The sequence below is a fragment of the Chinchilla lanigera genome, unplaced genomic scaffold (genome assembly GCF_000276665.1).
Source record: "Chinchilla lanigera isolate Chin_1 unplaced genomic scaffold, ChiLan1.0 scaffold00028, whole genome shotgun sequence".
Classification (NCBI taxonomy): Eukaryota; Metazoa; Chordata; class Mammalia; order Rodentia; family Chinchillidae; genus Chinchilla; species Chinchilla lanigera.
Window position 1 is genome coordinate 19337505 of NW_004955429.1, and position 23469 is coordinate 19360973.

The following is a 23469-nucleotide window of genomic DNA, read 5'->3' on the forward strand; positions in this document are numbered from 1 at the left end:
TGGCTTCTCCTCACAGAGCAGCACTGGTGGGTCATTGCAGATGGGTGGGACCTGAAGCAGAGTGTGTTTCAATTTACTGCAGATTTCCCAAGCGGCAGAGCCCTGTTCAAATACATAGCTGTTACCTGTAATAATATGTTTGCTTCTCTCCTCATCCATTACCATCCTGGAGCCATGGCCTTGAGCAAGCCTCGAGAAGGTTGGGCAGTGTTTAGGGATCTTAGGCTCCAGTCCACTTTGGTTTCAAGAGCAGCAGCCGCTCCCTCATGTCCTGTGTGTCTGTGTCTTCCCTCTTCCAGAATGCCACCATCCCCATGCAGAAGCTGCAGGATATCCAGAGAGCAGTGGAGCTGCTGTCGGCATGCCAGGGCCCGGCCAGGAACATTGATGAGGCAGCCAAACGCAGGTACCAGTTCTGGGACACACAGCCGGTACCCAAACTAAGTAAGTGCTGCTGTTTTTGTTCATTTCTAAAACGAGGATAGATTGACAATAATTAAAAAAAACCTAGGGAGACTTTACTTCACTTATTTGTGCCATATCATTGATTAAAAATGTACATAAAGCTCATATTTGTCTTCTTGAAATAAATAATGGCATTCAATTGCACTAACAATGATTTTAGTCTAATTGCTATTCCTATCGCAATATCCAATTTCCCTACACTTGAGTTGTGATACTGAATTACATACCATACATAATGCTGTACACACACACACACAGAGCACGGTTCTTCTCTCACCTTTCCTCTTTGCCTTTGAGCTTCATGGTGTTTGTCTTAGTTACTTTTTCATTGCTGGGGCAAAATGCTTGACACCCCCAAGTTAAAGGAGGAAAGATTTGTTTTACCTCACAATTTATAGAGGTTTCAGTCCATAGCTGGCTGGCTCCATGGCATAGCAATGGAGAAACAGTTCATGGCAGGGGAGGCAGGAGGCAGCAAGCAGCAGCCTCCCGATCCCTTTTATCCCATCTAGGCTATGCACTTATTGGTTGATAGCACTCCACCCACGGTGGACCTTCCATTATTCACACCCAGAATTATGCTAAACCAATTCAGTGCCCATGCAGCCTTAATCCCAGTGTCACACATGCTAGACTTGGCCACTTCCCAAAAGCCCCACCTATGAGCGCCTGAGGCTTTGGGATGACATCTAGATATAAGACATAACAGAGTTCTTAAATGTAAACTTTTATCATTTTTACTCCTTGGTTATTCCAAAAGATTCAGGAAATGTGATTGCTGATACTTACTGAAGTAAACAGTTTCGCACCACTTAATGAAAGGGTTCTGAACACTCACCATGGTATTGATAGCATCAGCTCAGTACTTTTTGACGTCTCAAGAGCAGGATCCGAAGGCTGCGTATGACATGCGACAAGGTACTTGTTCCTTGATACTGGGCCGCTCTACTGCACTCACTTAGACCCTCACCGGATCCGTTTCCAGGGATCTAATTTACACAGAAACAGATGATGGCTACTGTCATAAAAATGTTTAAAACGCATTACAACAGAAGTCTCCGCTTTGCCTTGTGTATGTGTTAAGATGCGATGCTACTATTTCTGCTTTTTTATTTCTTGATTGTGTGGGTTTTGGATTGGTATTATATAAAAGGTTAATTGCTGCCCAAAACTCTAAATAGTCCAGCTATGTACAAATAATCCACTCTGTCAAATATAAATTGAGCATTTATGTCTTCAGATATTAATTCTTGAACTCTTTAAAACCATGACTCCTTTCCCAGCGCCCCCACCCCAGTATTTTCAGAGCTTCTGACTGGGTGGAAAGGAGAAAGAAGGGCTGGCTGAAGCTCCGTGTTGGGCACTTCCCTAGCATGAGTGAAGTCCTAGATTCCATGCCCAGCAGTGCAAAGAGAGAAAGAAAAAAGCTGATCTTTGCTTGTCTTTTCTTTCAGGTTGTAGAAATATGTCTAATAATGAATGAAGATTCTTTAGCATGAAGTTACAGGATTCTGAGTAGCTCTGAATCAAATGACCATTAGCTAAGGGAATCTTTTTTTCTTTTTTTTTTCTTTTTTTGTCTTTTTGAGACAGGGTCTCACTATGCAGTTCAGGCTGGCCTTGAGCTCGCTTTGTAGCCGAGGCTGGTCTCAGATTCACAACGATCCTCCTACCTCAGCCTCCTGAGCGCTAGGCTTACAGGTGTGTGCCACCACGCCCAGCAGTATAGCTGAGGGAATCTAGATGTATTATATATGTGTGCTGCCGAAGCGAGCACGAATCTAGATGTATTGATCTAAATGTATCGGGTTTGGCCGAATGCTGTAAGCAAGCTGCTGGCCCATCTCACGGCAAAAGCACTTCCAGCCAGCACTGAGCCTCAGGGTTCCTCTTTGGGAAGAGTTCGTCTTACTTTGCCCCTCTCCTGAAGTCCTGGCTTGATTCTTCACTTGCTGGAATTCTTAGTGCACAGCGCTGTCCAGTCAGAGGCCCTAACGGAGGAAGCCAGGTTGATGGGGAAGGAGCGAGCCTGAGGTTGGGAGCAGCACTTGGAAATCGAGGAGTCTTTGCCTCCCCATTTCTGCCTGTCCAGAAGGTGCCCCAGTTCCGTCCGCGCACACCCAGCTCTTCGAAGCTGTCAGAACGAGACTTCCCCAGGGATATCAGTTGAGAGCCAAGCATTAAGCAGGGGTCACAAGGGACTGTGTATGGGAGAGGCTGAAATTTGGCCATTTGGGCTGACTGAAGTCAGTGAAGATGAGGTAGGTCAGTTCTTCATCATTGTGACCAAAATACAGTACTTGGTGTAAACAACTTACAGGAGGTGTGATGGTTTGTGTCTGGATGTCCCCCCAGCTCGGGATATAGCTCAGTGGCACAGTGCCTGCCTCGTGTCCCCCCAAAGTGTCATGCCGTTGTTGGGGGGTGGGTTTTTGGGAGGTGGCTGAATCTAGAGTTTGTGATTGATTCGTGGTCTAGTGCTGGGATGATGGGTGTGAGTGTTGTTTCTACCCGCGGGCAGGTAGCCCGCATACAGTATTTGGAGCCCTGAACTGAACCCTCTACAAACGGTGAGCTAAATAAAAGCTTTCCTCATTTAATTTTGGGTGCTGGGTGTCCTGTCTCAGCAATGAGAAGAGTAACTAAGGCTGGAGGAAAGGGTTATTCTGGCTCCTGGTTTTAGAGGATCAGTCCCTGGTGTTGGCTTCAAAGCAAAACAGCAGGGCATGGTGGGGAAATAAAGCTGCTCATGCCCACTCTCGGTGGCCAGCACGCAGACAGCAAGGGGGAGCTAGAGAAATAGATAGACCCTTCACAGCCCTCCCCAGTGGCCTACCTCCTCCATGCGGGCCTCGCCTTCTCACAGCACATTCAGCTGTGAGCTCATCGTGGGTTAACCCATGATGAGGTTAGGGTCTGTGATTAGTTCCCTTCTAAAATCCCCACCTCTGAACGCATGAGACTTTGAGGAAGACATTTTGGATCCAAACCATAGCACTAGAGTTCATTAAGTTAGGGAATTAGATCAGGGGTGTTGGAGCTGGTGTACACCCTGTGACATGTACTTGCAGGAAGCTTCAGTGGTGGGAAGAACTGGGCACTGAGATCCTTCACTCAGCAGATGTTTGCTCAGGAGACTGTCACTAAATACCCTGGAAACAGTGGTGGCATTAGGACAGGTGGTGGCCAGCCCAGCAGTGGAGGGAGGACATACCTTATTTAGGTAGGAAAAAGCTTTAGTCAGGGAAAGATGCTGCGAGAAAGTAAGAGCTTCCCAGGGGCCATCCATGTGATGACCAAGGACAGGGCTTCAGCAGAGGGAAGGCACAGTACGCCCCGCAGCTGCGGAGAGCCTGAGCGAGGTCAGTGCGGCCAGAGTATGGGGGGCAAGGGGCAGGGAGAGCACAAGAAGGGTGAGGCAGGCGGCAGCCCTGGGAAGAGCCAGGGTTTTTCTCAGCTGCGTGGAAAGTTCTGCAGAGGAAATCACTAGAGACGTGGACCACACTTGGCTTCAACTACATGTGTAGCAGTACAGATGGAGAGAAGTAGCCAGTCTTGAAATTAATTTTAAGTTTTGCTGCTGGGAGGGGTTGGAGGTTCCTGTCCCTGATTTGTGGAAATGCAATGTAAATTTTTTTCTTTCATGCTAAGGATTGAGCCCAGCGCCTCAGCCTGGACCAGACAAGGGCCCTGCCACCAAGGTTCATCCTCAGCCCAAGCTCTAAGGCTGATGTTCCAGAGCTGCATGCTCCCCGCGATGCGGCGCAATGGATCTGCAGCCTGGGGTTAAGGCTGAGAAATCCCTGTAATTTCACAGCATCATCGTTGTCAGTGGGTGACAGAGGAACCCCCTTCGATTTAACTGGTGAAACAGTCACTTCACACCGCTGCCTACCTTTCCTGTTTCAGCGCAGAGGAAGCTGGAAAAATAGCACATTTTAAAAGATTACATGAAACCCAAGTGCCCTGCATCTGATTGTGTCGGTGTCGCTGATCTTTTGGGAGTGTCAGGATACTCTGGAATTTAATACCTCTCCTTCTGTCTTTGTGTCTCTCACTGCAGATGAAGTCATAACTTCTCACGGTGCAATTGAGCCAGACAAAGACAGTGTACGTCAAGAACCATACTCTTTGCCACAGGGTTTTATGTGGGACACTTTAGACTTGAGTAATGCGGAGGTGGTGAGTAACCCTCTGTGATTCAGCACCTGCCTTCACAAGAATCGCTTTCGACGTGGTCCTGGGCATTACCAACAGGGTGCTTGTTTTATCTTACAGCTCAAGGAGTTGTACACGTTGTTAAACGAGAATTACGTGGAGGATGATGACAATATGTTCCGCTTCGACTACTCACCAGAGTTCCTTTTGTGGTATGTCTTGCTGGTCATGTAGGCTGTCGAGAGGGTCATCAGACTGGGAGGTCTTGGGTCTTCCCATGTAACATTTATTTATTTATTTTGGGGGGGGGTACCAGGAGTCGAACTCAGAACCTTGCGCTTGCCAGGCAGGCGCTGTACCACTGAGCTGTACCCTTAGCCCCTCTTTGTCTTTTAGACACTAACCGGTGCTTGTTTTTCTTGTCCTCCCTGACTTTAGGGCTCTGCGTCCCCCAGGCTGGCTCCTGCAGTGGCATTGTGGGGTCAGAGTGTCTTCAAATAAAAAACTAGTAGGATTCATAAGTGCCATCCCAGCCCACATTCGGATTTATGACAGGTGTGAGCTAAGGCTTGTCATGTCACGTCTGTGTATTTCTCTTCAAAGAATTGCATTAGAGTAGGCTGTCAGGAATTGCTCAGTGCCAGCTGTCAGTTCGGTGGGCAGAGGCCCTATCAGGACTCCGCTCAACTTTGCACTAAACCTAAAAACTCTAAAAATTAAATTTATTAGTTTTTAAAAAAGAAAAGGGACTACTACCTCTGTCCATTCCCCCATCTGTCCCTCTTTCTGCCCGCCCTTTCTCTTTCTCCTTTTCTGTCTTTCTGGCTCTCAGGTGCATACATGAACACAGGTGTGTATTATGTATTTATACACATATGTACATAGAACATGTGTATTGGGATAGCTATAAACAGGCATTTCTGGAAAAAAATTATTTAGAATTTTAGGAGGAATAAAGAGTTTATCTCCATACAATAAGTGTATTGCATTTTTGCTCTGGATTTCCAGCTCAGAAAGGCTAAGATCCAGCTATGAAGATCAAAGCTCTAATGTGTAATACGTATGTGTATCACCACACGTGTTAGGTTAGCTTATTTGCTGATAAAGGCATGCATCTTGGGGAATACTGTGTGTTAAACGAAAGGCCTGCATACGCGGAGGCAGAGCCGGACGTGGCTTTGAAGCTCTTTGAAGGTTTATTGTAGCTCAGTGAGGCACCACCTCTGCTCTAGTCACAGCCCCTGTCACGGGTCCTGATGATTTCCACCTTGCTTCAGAGCAACATTTGGTCAGATTCTACACCAGTTATCACCACAGTTATACCTGTTAAAGGGAAAACAGAAACTTTGAGGCACATTTGATCCAATTTCTAAATAAACTTAAAAAAAAATCAAAGTATTAAAATTTATTTAAAATAAAGAGGTTTAGCCCCCAGGCTTAGATATTCATTGTGGCAGGGGAGTAGTGGCAAATAGTGTTGCAGTCTGATTTTGTGAAATGTTTTCCTTAAATATTGTTCAAGGGTGTCTTCACCATTCTTATTCTTTGACATTTTAAGGGCAGTGTCTTATTTTTTTCAATGTGCTCATCTTGTACTGGCCCTAATTTTCAACATCTTTGTTTCTCAGTGTGAAGAGGATGGTAGAAATCAACTTTCTTTGTGTTCATAAGAAATTGAGATCCAAACGGGTAGCCCCAGTTTTAATCAGAGAAATAACCAGAAGAGTGAACCTGGAAGGAATCTTCCAGGCTGTGTACACTGCCGGAGTGGTGCTCCCTAAACCTGTGGCCACGTGCAGGTAAGGGTTGCCGCATCCCTGCGCTGAGTCTGCCTGTTGCCACGCGTGTCACGCGTCACTGCCTTCCTGTTAGAAACAGTATTCTTGGGTGTGTAGCAGGGTGGATTTCAGGAAACTGAGAATTATGTACTTTGTTGGTAGCAGAGATGGAGACCAGGACCTAGACCCGTACAGTCCAGAATTGGCCCCAGTACGTCCTGCAGCCACTTGGTGACTGAAAATAACATTTTTCTGCTAACGGTGCTGGATATATATTTCTGTTTTTATTCCATTTGAAAGACATGTGTTGTGTATGCCTGGAGAAATGTAGGCCAGTGTGAGCTTGAAATGTTCCGTGTCACACTTTTTCTTTCCATCTGTAAACTCAGTTTTCCACCGTGCTTTGCAGCACCACCGACCTTTTCCACAAATTCGATGAGCATCAGTTGAAAAGCCTCATATATGCCTATTTGCGGGGAGTAGGCTTAAGTTCTGGTTGTGTGCCTTCCTTGACTCTTAGCAGGTTTTTGAAGGCTCTTCCACTAGGAGAGTAGTCATACTATCCCTGGACTAAGCGCTTCTAAAACATCAGAAAGAGTTACCTCCCTTCACTATTTTTATTGCCTCAAAAGGATGAAACTTCAAATAAACATAGTATAAAAGGTAAAATAATAAAATTACTATAGTCTGTTAAATTATTACATTCATAAATAAAGAAAAATACACCACAGATATGTGTTAATATAAATCATTAGCCCATTGCACAAATTGGAATCGCTTAAGAAAGTCAAGCTAGTTTCTCAGAAAGTTGTTTTTCTTGGTGTGTACCCTACTAAACCGAAAATGACTTACTAGGGGAAATACTTTCGTGTTCATATATTTTGTTGGTTTGCTCATCACAGTTGTCATTAAATACTTGCCTACCTAAGCAGGATTAGTATTTCTCTTGAAGTTTTATGATTCCTCTTTAGGGACAGAGATAAAGGGTCACAAGCTGTAACAGCACATAAATAAGAATATAGGACATTTCAGAGAAGAACAGTTGACTGATAAAATTACTGATTAGGAAGAGGGTCCGCGTCCACCACTGTGCGGGGTGCAGCGTAAGTATCGAGTAAGTGCTTCTGAACAGCCGAGACGAGACAGAGTGAAGACATGCACAGGGAGAAATCAATCAGATTTTAAAACCTTTATTGTGTTCCAGGTACTGGCATCGATCCCTGAACCCCAGAAAACTGGTAGAAGTGAAGTTCTCCCACTTGAGTAGAAATATGACGTTACAGAGAACAATGAAGCTTTACAGACTGCCGGATGTAAGTAAGAAAGATCTGCAGTGTTTTGAAGCTGTAACAGCCAGATCTTGTAATGCAGAAAAGAATTTTTCACAGCAGTCTAAGCACAAACTCACGGATCTAAGGGAGGGAATATGTAGGAGAGAGACTGCAGAGAACTCAAGATGGAAGGAGGGGAGTTCATCTGCAAACACTGTTTTGCTTTCCTTTGGGTTTTTATTTGTTATTTGCTTTTTTAAGACAGGTTCCTTTTCTTTTTTCCAGTACCGGGAATCGAACTCAAGACCTCGCGCTTGCCAGGCAGGCACTGTGCCGCTGAGCTAAATCCCCAGCCCCTAAGACAGGTTCTTGCTGTAGTTCAGGCTGGCCTTGAACTCACTATGCAGCCCAGCCTGGCATCAAACACACAGCAGTCTTTCTCTCTCAGCCTTCTATCTGCTGGGATTACAGACATGTGCCACCACATCTTACTTTTGTTTTGTTTTTAAGATTCTTTAAATTCTTCAGTTTATAATTGGATGAGATAGAAATAGGAAAAATGAGCTTTGGAATTGTATTGTCTATTAAAAGGGAAGAAAAGTTCAGGCTATTTCTGATGTCTGATAGCAGTAAGGAATTGAGATTCAGGGAGAGGAAATAATGCCTCATTAAGTTACATCTTTTAAAGCTCTCACACTACTAATAGGGAAAGTTCTGTCTTAAGAGGGAAAAGTTTAAATGTGCTCTCCAGGCTTCACTTTATTTGTGACTTGGATGGTATATTATTTATCACAAGCTGAGCAGATTAAAACAGCACATTTCTTCTTACCCAGGTTCTAGCGGGCAGGGATCCAAGCACCCCTAGCCGGGTCCCTTGCTTTGGGTGTGGTGTCTCTTATGAAACTGCCATGAAGGTGTCGTCCAGGGCTTGGGGAGGGATCCACTTCCAAGCATTCACAGGTGTTGGCAGGAGTGACTTTCTCCTGGCTGGTAGACGGACACCTGCATTCTTTGCAGGCTGCTAAAAGCTACCCTCAGTTCCTCGCCACATGGCTTCTCTGTTGGGCAGCTCACAGCGTGGCAGTGGATCAACTCAAGAAAGTGGCATTGAATCACTGCTGCCATTTCTGTTGGTCAGAAGCAAGCCACGAGTCCTATTGCTATTGTTTAGAAGCAAACCACAGCCCTACTTGCACCCAACAGGAGCAAATCACACAAGGCGTGAACTGCAGGAGGCAAGGTCACTAGGGGCTGGCTCCCCTAAAAGTATTTATTAACTTGACTCAACCATTACATTTTTGTACAAGAGTCAATCTTCTCATGGATGACAAGTTTTGACAAATTGGTGATAAAGCACTGATCAGGCGTCTGTTGTGAAACCCAGGTTTGGTATCTTCCTTACCGTCAGCCTGAGTTCCTGGGTTCCTCGTATAGAAGCCATGTTGTTGCAGTGATTGCCCCGCTCCAGTAAAGTGAAGTTCATAATATTCTTCTGTATATGTTCAATTTATTCTCACAACTGCCTTTTGGAGCTAGCACTTCTTATCCCCCATATCCAAGTGAGAAAACTGAAGCTTATGAAGGTCTTCATGCCCACTGCTGGCATCAAGTCATTAGAGGAGTTTCCTACCATTCAGCGTCAAAAGAGCCTGCTTGAATGTGACTTCTCTGCATGCCTCAGTTTCATTTTTTGATTCATTCTTACTGTTTCCACTTACATCATCCTCAAGGACTTCTGAATATAGGAGTTAACACTTACTGGGCCCTGCGTCACACTGCACATTTAACACCTATAGTCTCATTTACTGTCCGTAACAGTCAGGAATGGGCAGATTACTAGTCCCACCACATGGAAAGGACATCGAAGCACAAGGCTGACGTGTCTGTTCTGCTGGGTAGGGTCAGTGCTTGCCCTGCCCGCACTGTGAGCTGCTGGTCTCTAAACCAGTAGTTTTCCCCAGAACACATCTTCCTGCATGTCGCCATCCTTCAATGTTTTTCTTTTTTTAGTTGGAGCTGGATATTTCCAAACAAAGTTGGATTTTGTGTGTGTGTCAGTGACCTTAAAGGTAAAGGAATGTGACGTAGATAAAAAGCAGGTGTCAGATGAGTCTACCAGGATCGTAGGTTTGTGCCACAGGAAGGATCTGCTACTCAGAGGTCCTAAGGCGTGTAGCTAGTCTGTGTTCAGCAGCATTAGGTGATTGTTTTTGTGTTTAGCATGCTGCTGTTCCTTTTTCAGTGAGTAAATAACCATAAACAGCGCTTACTTCTCTGCCCTGGAATCTGGACTCTCACACCGCAGTTGGACAGTTGTGTTTTACTCGGTCTTTGGAACTATATTTCTTTATACATTTAAAGCAGATTTTTCAATATCTATAGAGTCCAACAAGTAATGGATATGAGTTAGGTCCTGGGAAGTCTGTCTGATTCATATTATAATTGGCTTATGAAACTTAAAATTTTCTCAGTTATAGGAAATGTTTCTTTGGTTTTCATGGAATTCTTGCAAACATGATGCTTCACTCTAACCAGTTATATAGAACCTTAATTTTTTATCGAAGCTTAAGTCTTCTTCTTCTTCTTCTTCTTTTTTTTTTTTTGTCTTTCTGAGACAGGGTCTTGCTGTGCAGTTCAGGCTGGCCATGCGCTCACTTTGTAGCTCAGGCTGGCCTTGAACTCACATCAATCCTCCTGCCGCAGCCTCCTGAGTGCTGGGATTATAGGCGTGCACCACCAGGCCCAGCTTGTCTTCTTACTTCTTCCTGAGGACAACAGCTGTAGTTTTTGTCACACTTTAACATTTTTCATTCTTCCATAGATTTTTTGTGAGCCATTGTCTGTCAGCAGAAGTATTTTCCCACCTTTGTGGGCCCTTAATTTTTTTTTTATACCAGATATACTCTGATATTCTCTTCTGATTGAGTGCTCCCGTAAACACTTGTTTGAAATGTTTGTAAATTCCCAAGTTAATGATACTTTCTGCTTGTTCTCCCAAACACATTTCACGGAGTCTCCCCCATCCAAATACTACTACGTATCTTTCTGATCTTCTGAGACCTAAAATCGCAGTTCTCAAAATGTGGCCCAAGTATCCCTAAAAGTCCCTGAGATCTTTATTTAAATCTATGGAGTCAACAATACTTCCATAAGAACACTAAAATATAATTTGCATGTTTCATTTTCATCCTCTTAGGAGTGTACTGAACATTCTTCTAGAGGCTGTAGAGGAGGTGTACTTGTGTATTTTGTTTTTAAATCTTAATTTTCATTTCTAATACTACAAGGATAGACGAATAAACCTACATAAGCAAAGCTCTTTAGGGTACTCAACAGTTACTAAGACTGTCAAAGGGTTAGGAGACTGAAATGTTGAAGAATTCTTGCGTTAAGAATGTAGACCAAGGGGCTGGGGATTTAGCTCAGCGGCAAAAGCGCCTGCCTGGCAAGCGCAAGGTCGTGAGTTTGGTTCCCGGTACTGGAGGAAAAAAAAAAAAAAAAGAATGTAGACCGGACAGCGGGGTGTGGTGGTTTAGACCTGTAATCCCAGGAGCCTAAGACAGGAGGACTGCAGCTTCCAGCCCATTCCGGGTAATGTAGCAAGACCCTGCCTCACAAACAGAAAGGGCCTGGGCACACGGTGCACTTTTAGTGATTTCACAGCGCAAATATTTAGTGAATGAGAATGTGCTTCAAAAAACACTGGCTCTAGAAAGAATCTGGCAGACCTTCTCATTTCTGATTGTTCTCTATTAATAGATATTAAATGTCCTGTTTTTATTAACTGATTGCTTGATATTATTATATCTGAACCAGTAACAAAAGAAAAAATTGTTATTTAATCACTAAGCAGAATCGGCCTCATTGCAGATGATAATTTATAAATGACTACAGCATGCTTGTACATGTATATTTTATGTGGTTTTGGTCATTTTATTAGCATTTAAAAATATATATTTGTTTATGTCCAACTGGGAACTATTTCTGACTCAGTTTTGAGAGCCACAAAAAGACTAAAAGTACTGAATAAATTACCTATGAAATGTCAGGAACTCAAGTTATCTAATTTAAAGGGCTTGTTAGCTGTGGAGCATATCTTTCTATATCACACAGGCATCGTTGAAAGGCCCCCAGTAAACCCACCCCTGGGCGCGGTGGGATCGGAAATACAAAGCTTGCATCCCCCTGCCCCACACCAGTTGGGACTCAGCCCTGTTGGATCCCGAGCCTTTGAAACCTCGGCGAAGCGACCCACAGTCGGTCAGAGCTGGCCCTCCAGATAAACACGTAGTTACGCCGCATGGACTCTACCTAGGGGCCAGCAGGAATTATGATTTAATTCTACAGAAAGGTTTTCAGTATTTATAAGTCATTAAGGGTAAAAAAGGTAGAGTAGCAATATTTATGTTATTTATCTCCTAAAATCTATTCAGTACTTTTTTTTTTTTTTTTTTTTTTTTTTTTTTTTTTTTTTTTTTTTTGGTTTTTCTCCGGTACCGGGGACCGAACTCACGACCTTGCGCTTGCCAGGCAGGCGCTTTTCCGCTGAGCTAAATCCCCAGCCCCCCAGTACTTTTTAAGGGGATAAAAATGTCAAGCTTACTGGGGAAGAAACACTGTATGTTTTTAATTTCGGTTTGTTGGGGCTTCCTCACATCTAGCCTGAAGTTTGCCGATGCTGGACAAATCTACAGAGCCAAAGTAATATCAGGAGCTTTTTTGAGGACAAGCAGTTGGAGGAATTCAAATGGGGACCTATCCTGGCCTGCACGTTTTTATTCCTAGGGCCTTACTTTAAAATTATAAAACTCTGTGGTGGTAATTGAAGCCCTACCCTGACAACCTTCTAAACAAAAGATAATCCCAAAGGCCAGGCTTAGTACTTGGCAGCCGAGCACCTTGTGTTTGCCTGTCCATTTTGACCGGTGTGATTAACTCTTATTTTTTTTTTTTCAAGAGAACAAAATCACAATATCCTTTGCTTTTCTTTTTCTTTTTCTTTTTTTTTTTTTTTTTTTGGTACCGGGAATCGAACACCGGAACTTGCACTTGCCAGGCAGACACTTGTGCCGCTGAGCTATATCCCCGGCCCATAATATCCTTTTTGTAGATGAATAAAATAAGTTTTTCAACTGATTTCAAAATGTTATTTTTGCTGCGCATGGTGGTGCATGCCTGCAATCGCAGCACTTGGGGGGCTGAAGCAGGAGGATCTCGAGTTTGAGGCCAGCTTAGGTTACAAAGTGAGCTCAAGGACAACCTAAACTGTATAGTGAAACCGTGTCTCAAAAAAAAGTCATCTTTGGCCATTTAAAGCAAATATCCCAGAAGTCATGCATGTTATGCCTTATCATATCAATATCAAAATTCTTGGCATTGACATGTAAATCAAGTTGTCGTGTTGCCTGTGATTTGTTTGGGTTATGGGCAAGACCAGCTCATGAAGAGAAGACAAGATACATGGTCTAGCATGTTTTAAACCATTCTCCCTTTAATTGGTATACAGGTCACTAGAGAAGATTGGTAAGTTGCAGATTCTGATTCATGAAGTTTGGGGCAGAGATCAGATTTTGCAGTTTAGCGAGCTCCTGTGTAATGCTGATTCTGCAGAACACACTTTGAGCAAAAGGTAGTTTGATTCCTCTTACGTTTAAACTTCTTGGTTTGTTTTATTTTCCCTCTAACAAGGTTACAAAGACCTCAGGCTTGAGACCAATGGAACCAAAAGATATTGAAACAGTCCGAGAATTAATCAACAGTTACCTGAAGCAGTTCCACTTGGCTCCAGTAATGGACGAAGAGGAAGTGGCCCACTGGTTCCTCCCCCGGGAACATATCATCGACACGTTTGTAGTGGAGGTAAAGATAAAGCAGTAGTACAAAAAAGGACAGAAACACTGCGATGAAGATTGTTTTCTAGGAAGATAATAACGTGCCTGTCTTTCCTCTTCCTCCATGATGTAGAAGAGGTACATCTTACAGTTCTGTTCTTGGACACAAATGGGTTTTTCCCTCAACACTGGGGATTGAGCCCAGCACCTCCACACTGAGCCATATCCCTCCCTCTTTGTTTTGTATTTTGAGACGGCATTTTACTAAATCGCTAAACTACCCAGGCTGGGCTGGAACATGCAATCCTAACTCAGCCTCCCAGAGTGTTGGGATTATAGCAGTTGGCCACCACACCTGGCTTAAACCTTTTTTTTTTTTTTTTTTAATAAACAAAACCTGGAATTTGTTAAGCTGATGTCTCATTTGGAGGCCCAGGTGGGAGTTGAGAAGTCGGGGGTTCAATCTGGTAGGTACTTGAATGAGAGAAGTGGAAAGGCCCAGTTGGGAGTGACTCGAGGGGGCTGTTGGCAGCAGTTGCACATGGAAGTCTGTATCAGCAATGGGACAGAGGATCGCAGGCCCAGGTAGGGTCGTAGTGGAGGGAGCCAAGGTCAGGGTGACTCAGGACATTTCTGAAGAGCAGCCAAGCAATCTAAACTTTGTTCCTAACACAGTGCAGCAGTAGCCATCTTTGGTACACTCTTCACGCATGTGCGTGTATGCCAGGGCAGCACTTCTCAAATGTTTTCATCATAGGTCTCCACTTTCCGATGGACTATCTATCAATATTTACCATATTCAAAATTTTAAATTCTGATATTTGTTATTTTGTTACAATGATATAACCGTAGTAAATCCATCATGTTACCTAAAGTACATATTTTATATGAAAAATAGGTATCTCCCAGACCACAAAAGTAGTGAGTCATCTTACATTTTCTGCAAATCTCATTAATGTCTGACTTAGTAGAAGATAATATCTATTTCTACTTGCACCTTGTTGCAGTGGTTAAAGTATGTGAAGAAAATACTTTGCATGAACTGTTGAAGATTTGGAAAAGAATGAGTATTTTAATTACCTTTTCAGATAATTATATATCTCTTATCCAAAATCATATCAGTGAACTTTTTTATACTCTATTAAAATCCATTGGTCTTCTTGGTTTTTTGGTCTTTTTTGAGACAGGGTCTCACTATGCAGTTCAGGCTGGCCTTGAGCTCACTTTGTAGACCAGGGTGGCCTCGAACTTGCAGTGGTCCCCCTGCCTGACCCTCCCGCAGCCTCCCGAGTGCTGGGATTACAGGCGTGTGCCACCACGTCCCGCCATTGGTCTGTCTTGTTTTTTGGTTTTTTTTTTTTTCTTTATAGCCCTGGGCATTGAGCCCAGGGCCCCACACTTGGTAAGCAGGTGCTCAACCACTGAGCTGTCTTGTCCACCTACTTGTGTATGAGCTTATAACATCATGCACCGGTCATCTGGAAAATACTGACTCACTGAATTATATAGGTGGTTTTCAAATACTGACATTTCATTATATGGTATCAAAAAATCACATGCATAGATATCACCACCTTTGTCATAGAGGAGTCTATAAGGTGAAGGATACAGGTTTTCTAAAACTCTAACTCGTACCTGAAAGCTCTTGTTTTATCCATGGCAACAAATCCTGCCAGTTTCCCCCTGGAAGTAACAGGCTCATATCATTCATTTCCAAGAAAATATGGCAAATGTAGTCTAAGGAGTGCTCATTCCCTGGAACAGTGGCTGTCCAGCTCACTACGTGTACGCCATTCAGGGGAGAAGCAGCCTTCTAATCCTTAGTGCTATGCCGGCTGCAAACCCAGGCGTCTGCTTTTATCCCTGGCTGGTAAGCAGGGAGCACTGACTCCTTACCCAGCTCAGAAACGTCCCTTTCAGCACAGTCTGCTTTCTAGGAGCTTTATGCAAGTCACCAACAAGCACTTTGGCTAAAGTTCCAACTCTGTTCTCTTCCCGGCCTCTACCTAGCTTAACAGACTGGGCTCAAGCTAGAGGTTTCACTTGTTCATGTGACAGGAAGTTGTGCTGCAAAGCAGAGCACAGTTAGCTCTTGCGGTGTGTCCAGGGAGACACTGACTGACGCCACCTTCACCCCTCAGAGCTCCAGTGGGAAGCTGACGGATTTCCTGAGCTTCTACACACTGCCCTCCACGGTCATGCACCACCCCGCCCATAAGAGCCTCAAAGCTGCCTACTCCTTCTACAACATCCACACGGAGACGCCACTGCTGGACCTCATGAGTGACGCGCTCATCATAGCCAAGCTGGTAAGCGCCTGTTCCTCTGTGCGCAGGCCGGTGCTCCACGCATGCGCACAAGCGGACGTGACAGACGACCTCACAGTGTTTCCATTCCGTGCGGAGTGACTCGTGCAAGTCACTCTTTGGTACACAGTGGGCAAAGTCATTTGTAGAATTTTGCTGAGTTTCTTGTAAAACTGTAGTGGCTGTTTTCATCATTAATTTTATTGAGACTTAGCAAAAAGACATCTCATACAAATTTAAAACTTGGTGAGGGGGCAGTACTAGGGATTGAACCCAGGACCTTTACCCTGAGCTACATCCCCAGCAATTTTTTTTTTTTTTTGAGACGGTCTCACTAAGTTGCCCAGGCTGGGCTTTAATTTGTAATTCTTCTGCCTCATCCTCTCAGAGTGCTGGGATTACAAGTGTTTCCCACCACACCAGGCTACAAATTAAAAACTTTTTAATGCTTATATAAGATTACATAAAACTGATAATCCAAGGAACATGAGAAAAGACCCTATCATAGTGGAAGGGAAACATGAGTAAATAGTTGTATTGAGCAAATAATCTGCAGTAAGTTCATTAATTCACCTAGTCTCTAACTTTTAAAATTAAAGGAATTAAATCCAAAACGTCCCTTACTGTTATTTTTCTGTTTCCTTGGTCTAGAAGTTAGTATAATTATTGAATTGTTGCCACAAGTAAACATTTTTCCTTTAAACAGAAATTTGAGCTGGGCAGGGTGGTATAATTTGTAATCGTAGCATTCAGGAGGCTGAGGCAGGAGGATTGCCATGAACTTGAGGCCAACCTGGGCCACATAGTGACTTCAAGGCCAGCCCTGCACTACAAAGGGAGTCCCTATCTCAAAAACAAAAACCTCTGAATCAGGTGACATACACTGTGCTAATATACACTGAATGTGGGAAAATGATTGCTCATGAGAAAATGGAAACAATAAACCAAAAGTCTTCCTTGCATTGTTCTCATATTTGATCATTGAAAACACTGCCTTATAAATCTGTTACTTTTGAAATCCCCAAATCAACATTATCCCCAGATTGTTTGTTTTTAACTACAGTACTTCTCCCACATGGGAAGTTATTTAAGTTAAAAACTCTGAGAAACAAAATTTTATGTGCCTCATCTATATCACATTGTACATAATTATTAAACATTTTAATGATTTATTTATTGGTATTTACTGATTGCTTTATTTATTGGCAGGACAGGTGATTGAGTCCAAGGGCACTCTACCACTGAGCTGTATCCCCAAGCGTTTTTATTTGAGATAGGGTCTTACGAAGTTGCCCAGGCAGGCCTCAAACTTGTGATCCTCCTGCTTCAGCCTGCCATGCAGCTGGGATTACAGATATGCACCAAGCCTGGCTACGAAATTTAGATTTTACCATTAAAACAAAATTTACTGCCCAGTAGGAGCCCAAGAAGAATATGCTATTTAAAGTCTTAACAGCCAGGTGTGGTGGCGCACACCTGTAATCCCAGCACTCGAGAGGCTGAGGCAGGAGGATCATTGCAAGTTCGAGGCCAGCCTGGGCTACAAAGTGAGCTCAAGGCCAGCCTGAACTGCATTAGTGAGACCCTGTCTCAAAATAAATACATAAATAATAAATACATACATACATACATAAATGACATCTTTACAACTTTGGTTCCTTGACAGCAGCTTCAGCTAAGTCAGGAACTTATTAGGCTAGATGCCTGGGTTTGCAGCTGGAAGTGGAACTATCTAGACATCCTTCTGAAGCAGGAACAGGCTATTTTCTGAACTCTTAGTAGGTTATTTTTATGTAACTACCAGCCATCAGACTACATTTTTTGATTCAGCATTTCTGAAGTATCTTGCTGGCTTCATCATATTCACTAGTAGACATACAAAACAATTTTGAACTGAATTCCTAACCTGTACTATATACTGTAAACATTAAGCTCCATTATAAATTCACATTCAGCCTGTTGGTAGAGGAATTAAGTGTTACACTGAAATGTATATTACCAAAAAAAATGTATATTACAGAAGACACCCTATTTCTTTGATGTTTTAAGTTTTAAATCTCTTTTATATTGGCAGAAAGGATTTGATGTATTCAATGCTCTAGATCTGATGGAAAATAAGACCTTTTTGGAAAAACTCAAGTTTGGTATAGGAGATGGCAATTTGCAGTATTACCTATACAACTGGAGATGTCCAGGAACAGATTCTGAAAAGGTGAGTGGAGTTGACAAAGCCTTTATAAACACAGTGAATCTGCCCAGAAAGTTCTGCACTCGCTCCCCTTAAGAAGGCTTTATAAAGAGCTTTTGAAACATGCATCTGTTGAATTATATTATGATTTAATCCTCCTTGCCTCAAAGTCTTGCTGTCATTCTGTTTCTTCCCTCCATTTAGGTTGGACTTGTACTCCAGTAGATGGATCTGCTGATTTCTAGGGCTCTCCCAGCCTCATTTGTTAACACTCTATTTAACAACTCCTGGAACTGCCATTCCAAAGAAGAGTAAAAGCACAAGTGAAATTGAAGTAGTTGGTAACAATCAGAAAAAATGAAAAATACCCGTGTGACCAGTAGTACACATTTCTAGCTAGAATGTTAAAATCTAACCTGTTTTTGCTGTTTACCCACTAGTCAGAAGGATGAAAGGGTACAAAGAGCACATTCCTCTAGTTTTCAGACTTTCAGCTCTTCTGGTGAAGAAAGGGTATTTTTCCACTGTCTAGAAATGGGACTGTTTTTCTATGGACTAAACAGAAGTCACAGCATTGTGTAAGAAAATCCTTGCTGCTTTGTGGAGATAAACTGCTGCATTTGTATTTATTAAATGGTGGTGTATTTGTCTGTGTAACAGAACGAAGGATCCACCTGGAGAATTTCAACATACACCACTATGTGTGGTGTCACAGGGAATGTGTATGGAATCACAAGTGGAGGATATCCATGATGGACAGGGCATTTACTCCTCTCTAAGCAAAGTTGCCAAACCAATAAATATACAGATTTGTACTTTGATCTTCGGCAAGTCATGGATCATTTCAAAAGCAAAGTTCTGGGCAAACACTTGAGTGTGCTCTCTCAAAAGGGCGTAAGGCCCATGACCAGCCACTTTCCCACTGCTGCACCATCTCGTCTCTCGTCAGCAACACCCAGGACAGGTGAGGGCAAGGAAGTAAAAAGCCTAAGGTTAAAACTAATGCCTGGGGAATTTATTCGTGCTCTCAGCACCTTGGTAGTTTGAATGTTTTATTACTTATGCAAAATTGCACATATTCCTTTATGCTGGCTTTTAATTTATCATGAAAATTGTCATGCTAATGGAAAATGTCTTATTTGTAAATATTCATAATTTTATTACTGATGGTGTTTTTACCTACAATTTGAAAGTTTCACAATGTACATAGGTGTGTATATACTCCCATAATCCAAGGGAAAAATAAGATGTTAAACAAGGTCATAAGACTGGCCTTAAATACCACAAAGTAATACTTCCTATTGTACCAGTGCCTCACTGTTTAGTCCAGAGCAGTTACTTGTGTCGCACAAGCTGATGGCACTCCCCTCCTGTGGTAAGCAGCCCACTGAACCAGGTGTATCAGGGAGGGGCTGCCAAAGCATTGCCATAGGCTAATTCTGGCCCACTGCCTGTTTTTATACACCCCAAGAGCTGAGGATAGTTACTACTTCTTTTGAGTGATTGGAGGAAAATCATCAAGACTAATTTTTTGACACATGAAAATTATTCAAAATCCAAACGTCAGCATCCATGAGTAAGTTTTACCCATACACAGCCACACTTCTGCATACGTACTGCCTATGGCTACACGCTACATAGGCACGGTGGGTCTGATGACAGGCTGCCTGTGTCTCCAAAAATGAAGTTTGCGGTAAGCCGTAGAAAGCCACAGCTGTGGTGCCTAGGCCTACCAGTAGAGGGGCACTTGAGTCCTAGTCAAGACTAGCAGTTTCGACGTGGCGCGAAGCTTTCAGATGAGTCAGACCAAGGTGCGCTGCCATTTGATCAAGAAGCAGAACACAGCTTCACTGGGACTCTGAGACACTAGCATTAAGTAAACATTTTTACTTAATCCTGAGTCACAGCTCTAGTTAGGACTGACAGCCCCACTCATTTTTATGGGACAGTCTTGTATACAGGTTTTCAGATAATTGCAGAATCGCCAGTCAGAAATTTTGTCAGCTTACCACACGAGAAAACTGTTAAATACACTGGTCCTCTAAAGACTCATTTACATATTCATTACAGAATTCATGTCATTTAACTGGATCATTTAAGAATTCTGTAATTAGTAACTAGTTGGCCTATTCCTACTTTATGCAGATTGCCAGTTAACCTTTTAAAGTAGAAAATCCACTAAACTATTAATAAAGTAGCTGTTAGATTTTTAAAAATCTATCTTGTTCTATACTGTCTATAATGAAAATACCTTATTTTTTTGGAGACAGGGTCTTGCTAGGTAGCTCAGGCTGGCCTTGAACTCACAGCAGTCCTCCTGCATCAGGCTCCTGAGTGCTAAGATTATAGGTGTGCATCACCACACCTGACAAAATGCTCTAGTCTGTAAGGTATTCTCCCTTTTTAAAATTTGTGCCAAGATGGTACTAAGTAAAATTCAGATGAACAGGGTAGCATAATCCATGAATGAACCGTAATTTTTGAACATTTTAGTAAATGATTACCTTCTCTCTAAATTAGAGAAGGGACTCTTCCAGAAACACACTGTACTGTACACATCATACAGAACACCTGCTGTCCTGGTTCCTAAACTTAAGGACCTATTACCACCTAAATCCACGTCAAAGAATCCATGATCAGTTTTATTCTATCTGCCACACTTCATCTACCACCATCATATTGTTTGTGGTTTATTTGGTGCTAGGAATCAAATCCAGAAGCCCATGATAAGAACGTGCTCTACCACTGAGCTGCACCCCTGGCCCCCATTGTGCTTTTTGTACATGTTAAATTACCAAGAAAGTAACTTTGTAGAGTGAGTTCTAATTCAAATACCTTATCTAGCCTTTTTCTGTCCATATCAAGCCTTTGTCACAAGCCTACAACTATGCCTACCTGCAATGAAAGCCAAGTCAACATAAAGAAGTGACTGCTTCTGAGGACAATGTATTACTTGCATTTATTTTTCCTTTACAACTGATACTACTTCTCCAGTTGTTTCACTGACCCTGCTAACTAGAACCATGTAGCCCATTTTCCAAGTTTGGTAGAAGACTGTTAAGTGTTGTAGGATACAGATGTTCTTGCTAACTAGCAGTGTACCAGCCTTTAAAACAGTGAATTTACAGAAGCATGAATATTAGTTTCAATAAACTTTTCTTTTGATACTCATTTTTTAAATTTTTTCTGAACTTAGTGCATTTAAGCTGCAGCATATTTGTGCCATGCAGTTATGAAGACTTGTATTGCACATGTGAAAGGAACACTGCCACAGGGTCCCAACAATATATGTAAATGTAGCTTACTTTAAGGCTTCTTTACATTGTGTCCTTTTTTTTTAGGTTTTTTTTCCCCTCTGGTACTGGGAATTGAACTCACAACCTCACGCTTGTGCTGCTGAGCTAAATCCCCAGCCCCCATCGTGTCTTTTTATAAATTGCATTAAAATGACAGCTTTCTCCAAGATTACTTTGAAATAGTTTTTTTATTTTTAGGTGGTTTCCTTATCTTATTAGGGTTGGGAATCAGTTTCTTTATTTTAAGTGGTTGTAACGCTATAGCAGAACCCAGCCTCCCTTCCACAATTTTTCTCTTATGTTTTGAGAGGTCTTCAAATGAAGTTTCCAAGATCTCTTTGTCTTGGTCTTCCAAAGATTCAGTCTCTGCATTTTCTCCAGAACTTTCAATTCTGTCTTGAAGCCATGGTACATTTAAGCTGGGCACTCGGGGAATGATGGCTCTTACTTCATCTGCAAAGTCGGAGGTGCCCTTTCTGAACCCCAAGGCTAGCACACATTTTAAGCCAATGACGGGGGCAATTCTCTCGCTGAGGCGGGGGACCTGACAGGCAGGAACAGATCTGCTTAGACTTAACTGGATCAAGTGTGAGGTGATGACAGCGGGCTTGACTGACTTGCACACAAGCACCAAGAGCAGCTCGTTTCTCTCCAGGGCCCGGGTGACCTCGTTCACGCCAAGGGCAAGCTGCTTCCTGACATGCACAGGTGTCCACCCCGATGCCCGCTGGTCAGCGTCGGGCTTTTTCTCCTTGGGGTCCTCAGTCACACCAGCATCTAGGCCGCATTTTTCTCTGCCTTGATTGTTTACAAGAGGTGGCCTTTTCCTTTTCTTTTTATCCTCTATTTTCTGAAGTCCAATAGATTTGAACCTGTCCTCAAGTGTCTGTAATATGAACTGCATGTCCTCTCTGTCCAGGGTGCTCCAGCAGAGAACATATGGGTTGTTCAATGATGTCTTCACAGTCAGAGGCCTGGTCTTACGAACAGAACCCCTTCCTGGTGCTTGAGGGGCAGCAGCCATTTTGAAAACCCTTCAGAGAATCAAAATGACAATGGAAAATTCTTGTTAGCCAGAAAGGCAGTGTAGTCTCTCAGATTCGTGACAAGCTACAGCAAACCTAATTACAGAGACTCTGTCACGTGACCAGACGTTTGACCTCTTTTAAGATTTAAGTAATTTGGGGCGTGCATAGCAGGGCAAGGCCCTGTGTTTGATCTCCAGCTCTGCAAAAAGGAAAACAAAATGATTAATTTTAATTTTCCCCATTTTTTCATGTAAATTTATTTCTTCATATTCGGGCAATATGGAAAGTTTTACATTACTGCAATCAATCATAGTGAAATTTTATGTGCTTATTTGTTCATTTATTTAACTTCCATTTCAGGGCAAGCAGAGAGCTTGCCTGGCGTGCGTATGGGCCTGGGTTTGGTCCCTAGCACTGCAGGAAAAAAAAGTTCTGTTTTACTTTAGTGACTGTATGGTTTAATCTTACCGATTTCTTAGCATTTCTAACATTGCCCTCTATAGCTGTGCTCCCATTCATCCATTCGGCAAATGCTTTCTGACCACTCCAGCAGACGGTGCTCTGGTTCCTGGGGCCTGTGCTGAGCAAGACTGGGCAGCCACTGCGACCGCCATCTTTAAGGGCCCGGGACCTCTGCAGTTATTAACAGGTGTGACTTAAAAAGGGGCCGGGGATGTAACTCGGCAGCACGGCGCCTGCCTGGCAAGTGCAAGGTCGTGAGCTCGACTGCTGGTACCAAAACAAACAAAAACCGGCAACCTGGACACGATGCAGATTTCAAATAACACTGTCTCCTTTCGAAGTTTCCCTCCCTACTTGGCCCCGAAGTTTCTTGCACACCCTCCCTAAACGTCTGACGCACACGCAGGCGTACGCGGCCCTCCTCCCAGCTCTTCCCTCTCCCTCAACAGCCTGCCCCCCTGGGCCCCACGACCTTTCTTCCGCACAATGGGTTACCCAGGACGCGCTGTCCATAACACAGGAAAAACGCTAACACTGTCCCTGGCGTCAGCTTGGAGTTTAGGAAAGATTGTCGGTCTAATAAGCAGCACAGCAAGGCGGCGCGCACCAGCGTCAAGCTGGGGCAGGACGCTCAGGAAACCCGCAGAGCGCGAGGCCGGGCTGACTCCCGAGGACGCTCGCCGAAG

At 43.3% G+C, this 23469-nt stretch overlaps 2 protein-coding genes across 2 annotated transcripts in view; one reads left to right on the plus strand and one right to left on the minus strand.

Annotated features, from left to right (window-relative positions):
• Positions 1–18818, plus strand: part of Nmt2 (N-myristoyltransferase 2) — a 73755-nt gene extending 54937 nt beyond the window's left edge. Inside the window, exons 9-18 of the mRNA XM_013515360.1 lie at positions 300–444; positions 4529–4647; positions 4744–4835; positions 5062–5178; positions 6252–6422; positions 7606–7714; positions 13361–13531; positions 15645–15812; positions 17884–18021; positions 18202–18818. Of these exons, the coding sequence (XP_013370814.1) occupies positions 300–444; positions 4529–4647; positions 4744–4835; positions 5062–5178; positions 6252–6422; positions 7606–7714; positions 13361–13531; positions 15645–15812; positions 17884–18021; positions 18202–18222 (1251 nt within the window). The 3' untranslated portion in view covers positions 18223–18818. The remainder of the gene's footprint in view (positions 1–299; positions 445–4528; positions 4648–4743; positions 4836–5061; positions 5179–6251; positions 6423–7605; positions 7715–13360; positions 13532–15644; positions 15813–17883; positions 18022–18201) is intronic.
• Positions 18819–21260: 2442 nt separating this feature from the next.
• On the minus strand, positions 21261–23469 carry Rpp38 (ribonuclease P/MRP 38kDa subunit; the record flags this gene model as incomplete). Its single annotated transcript, XM_005387145.2, is given in 2 exon segments — positions 21261–22520; positions 23256–23469. A coding segment is annotated over 1 exon segment (855 nt). The 3' UTR covers positions 21261–21462.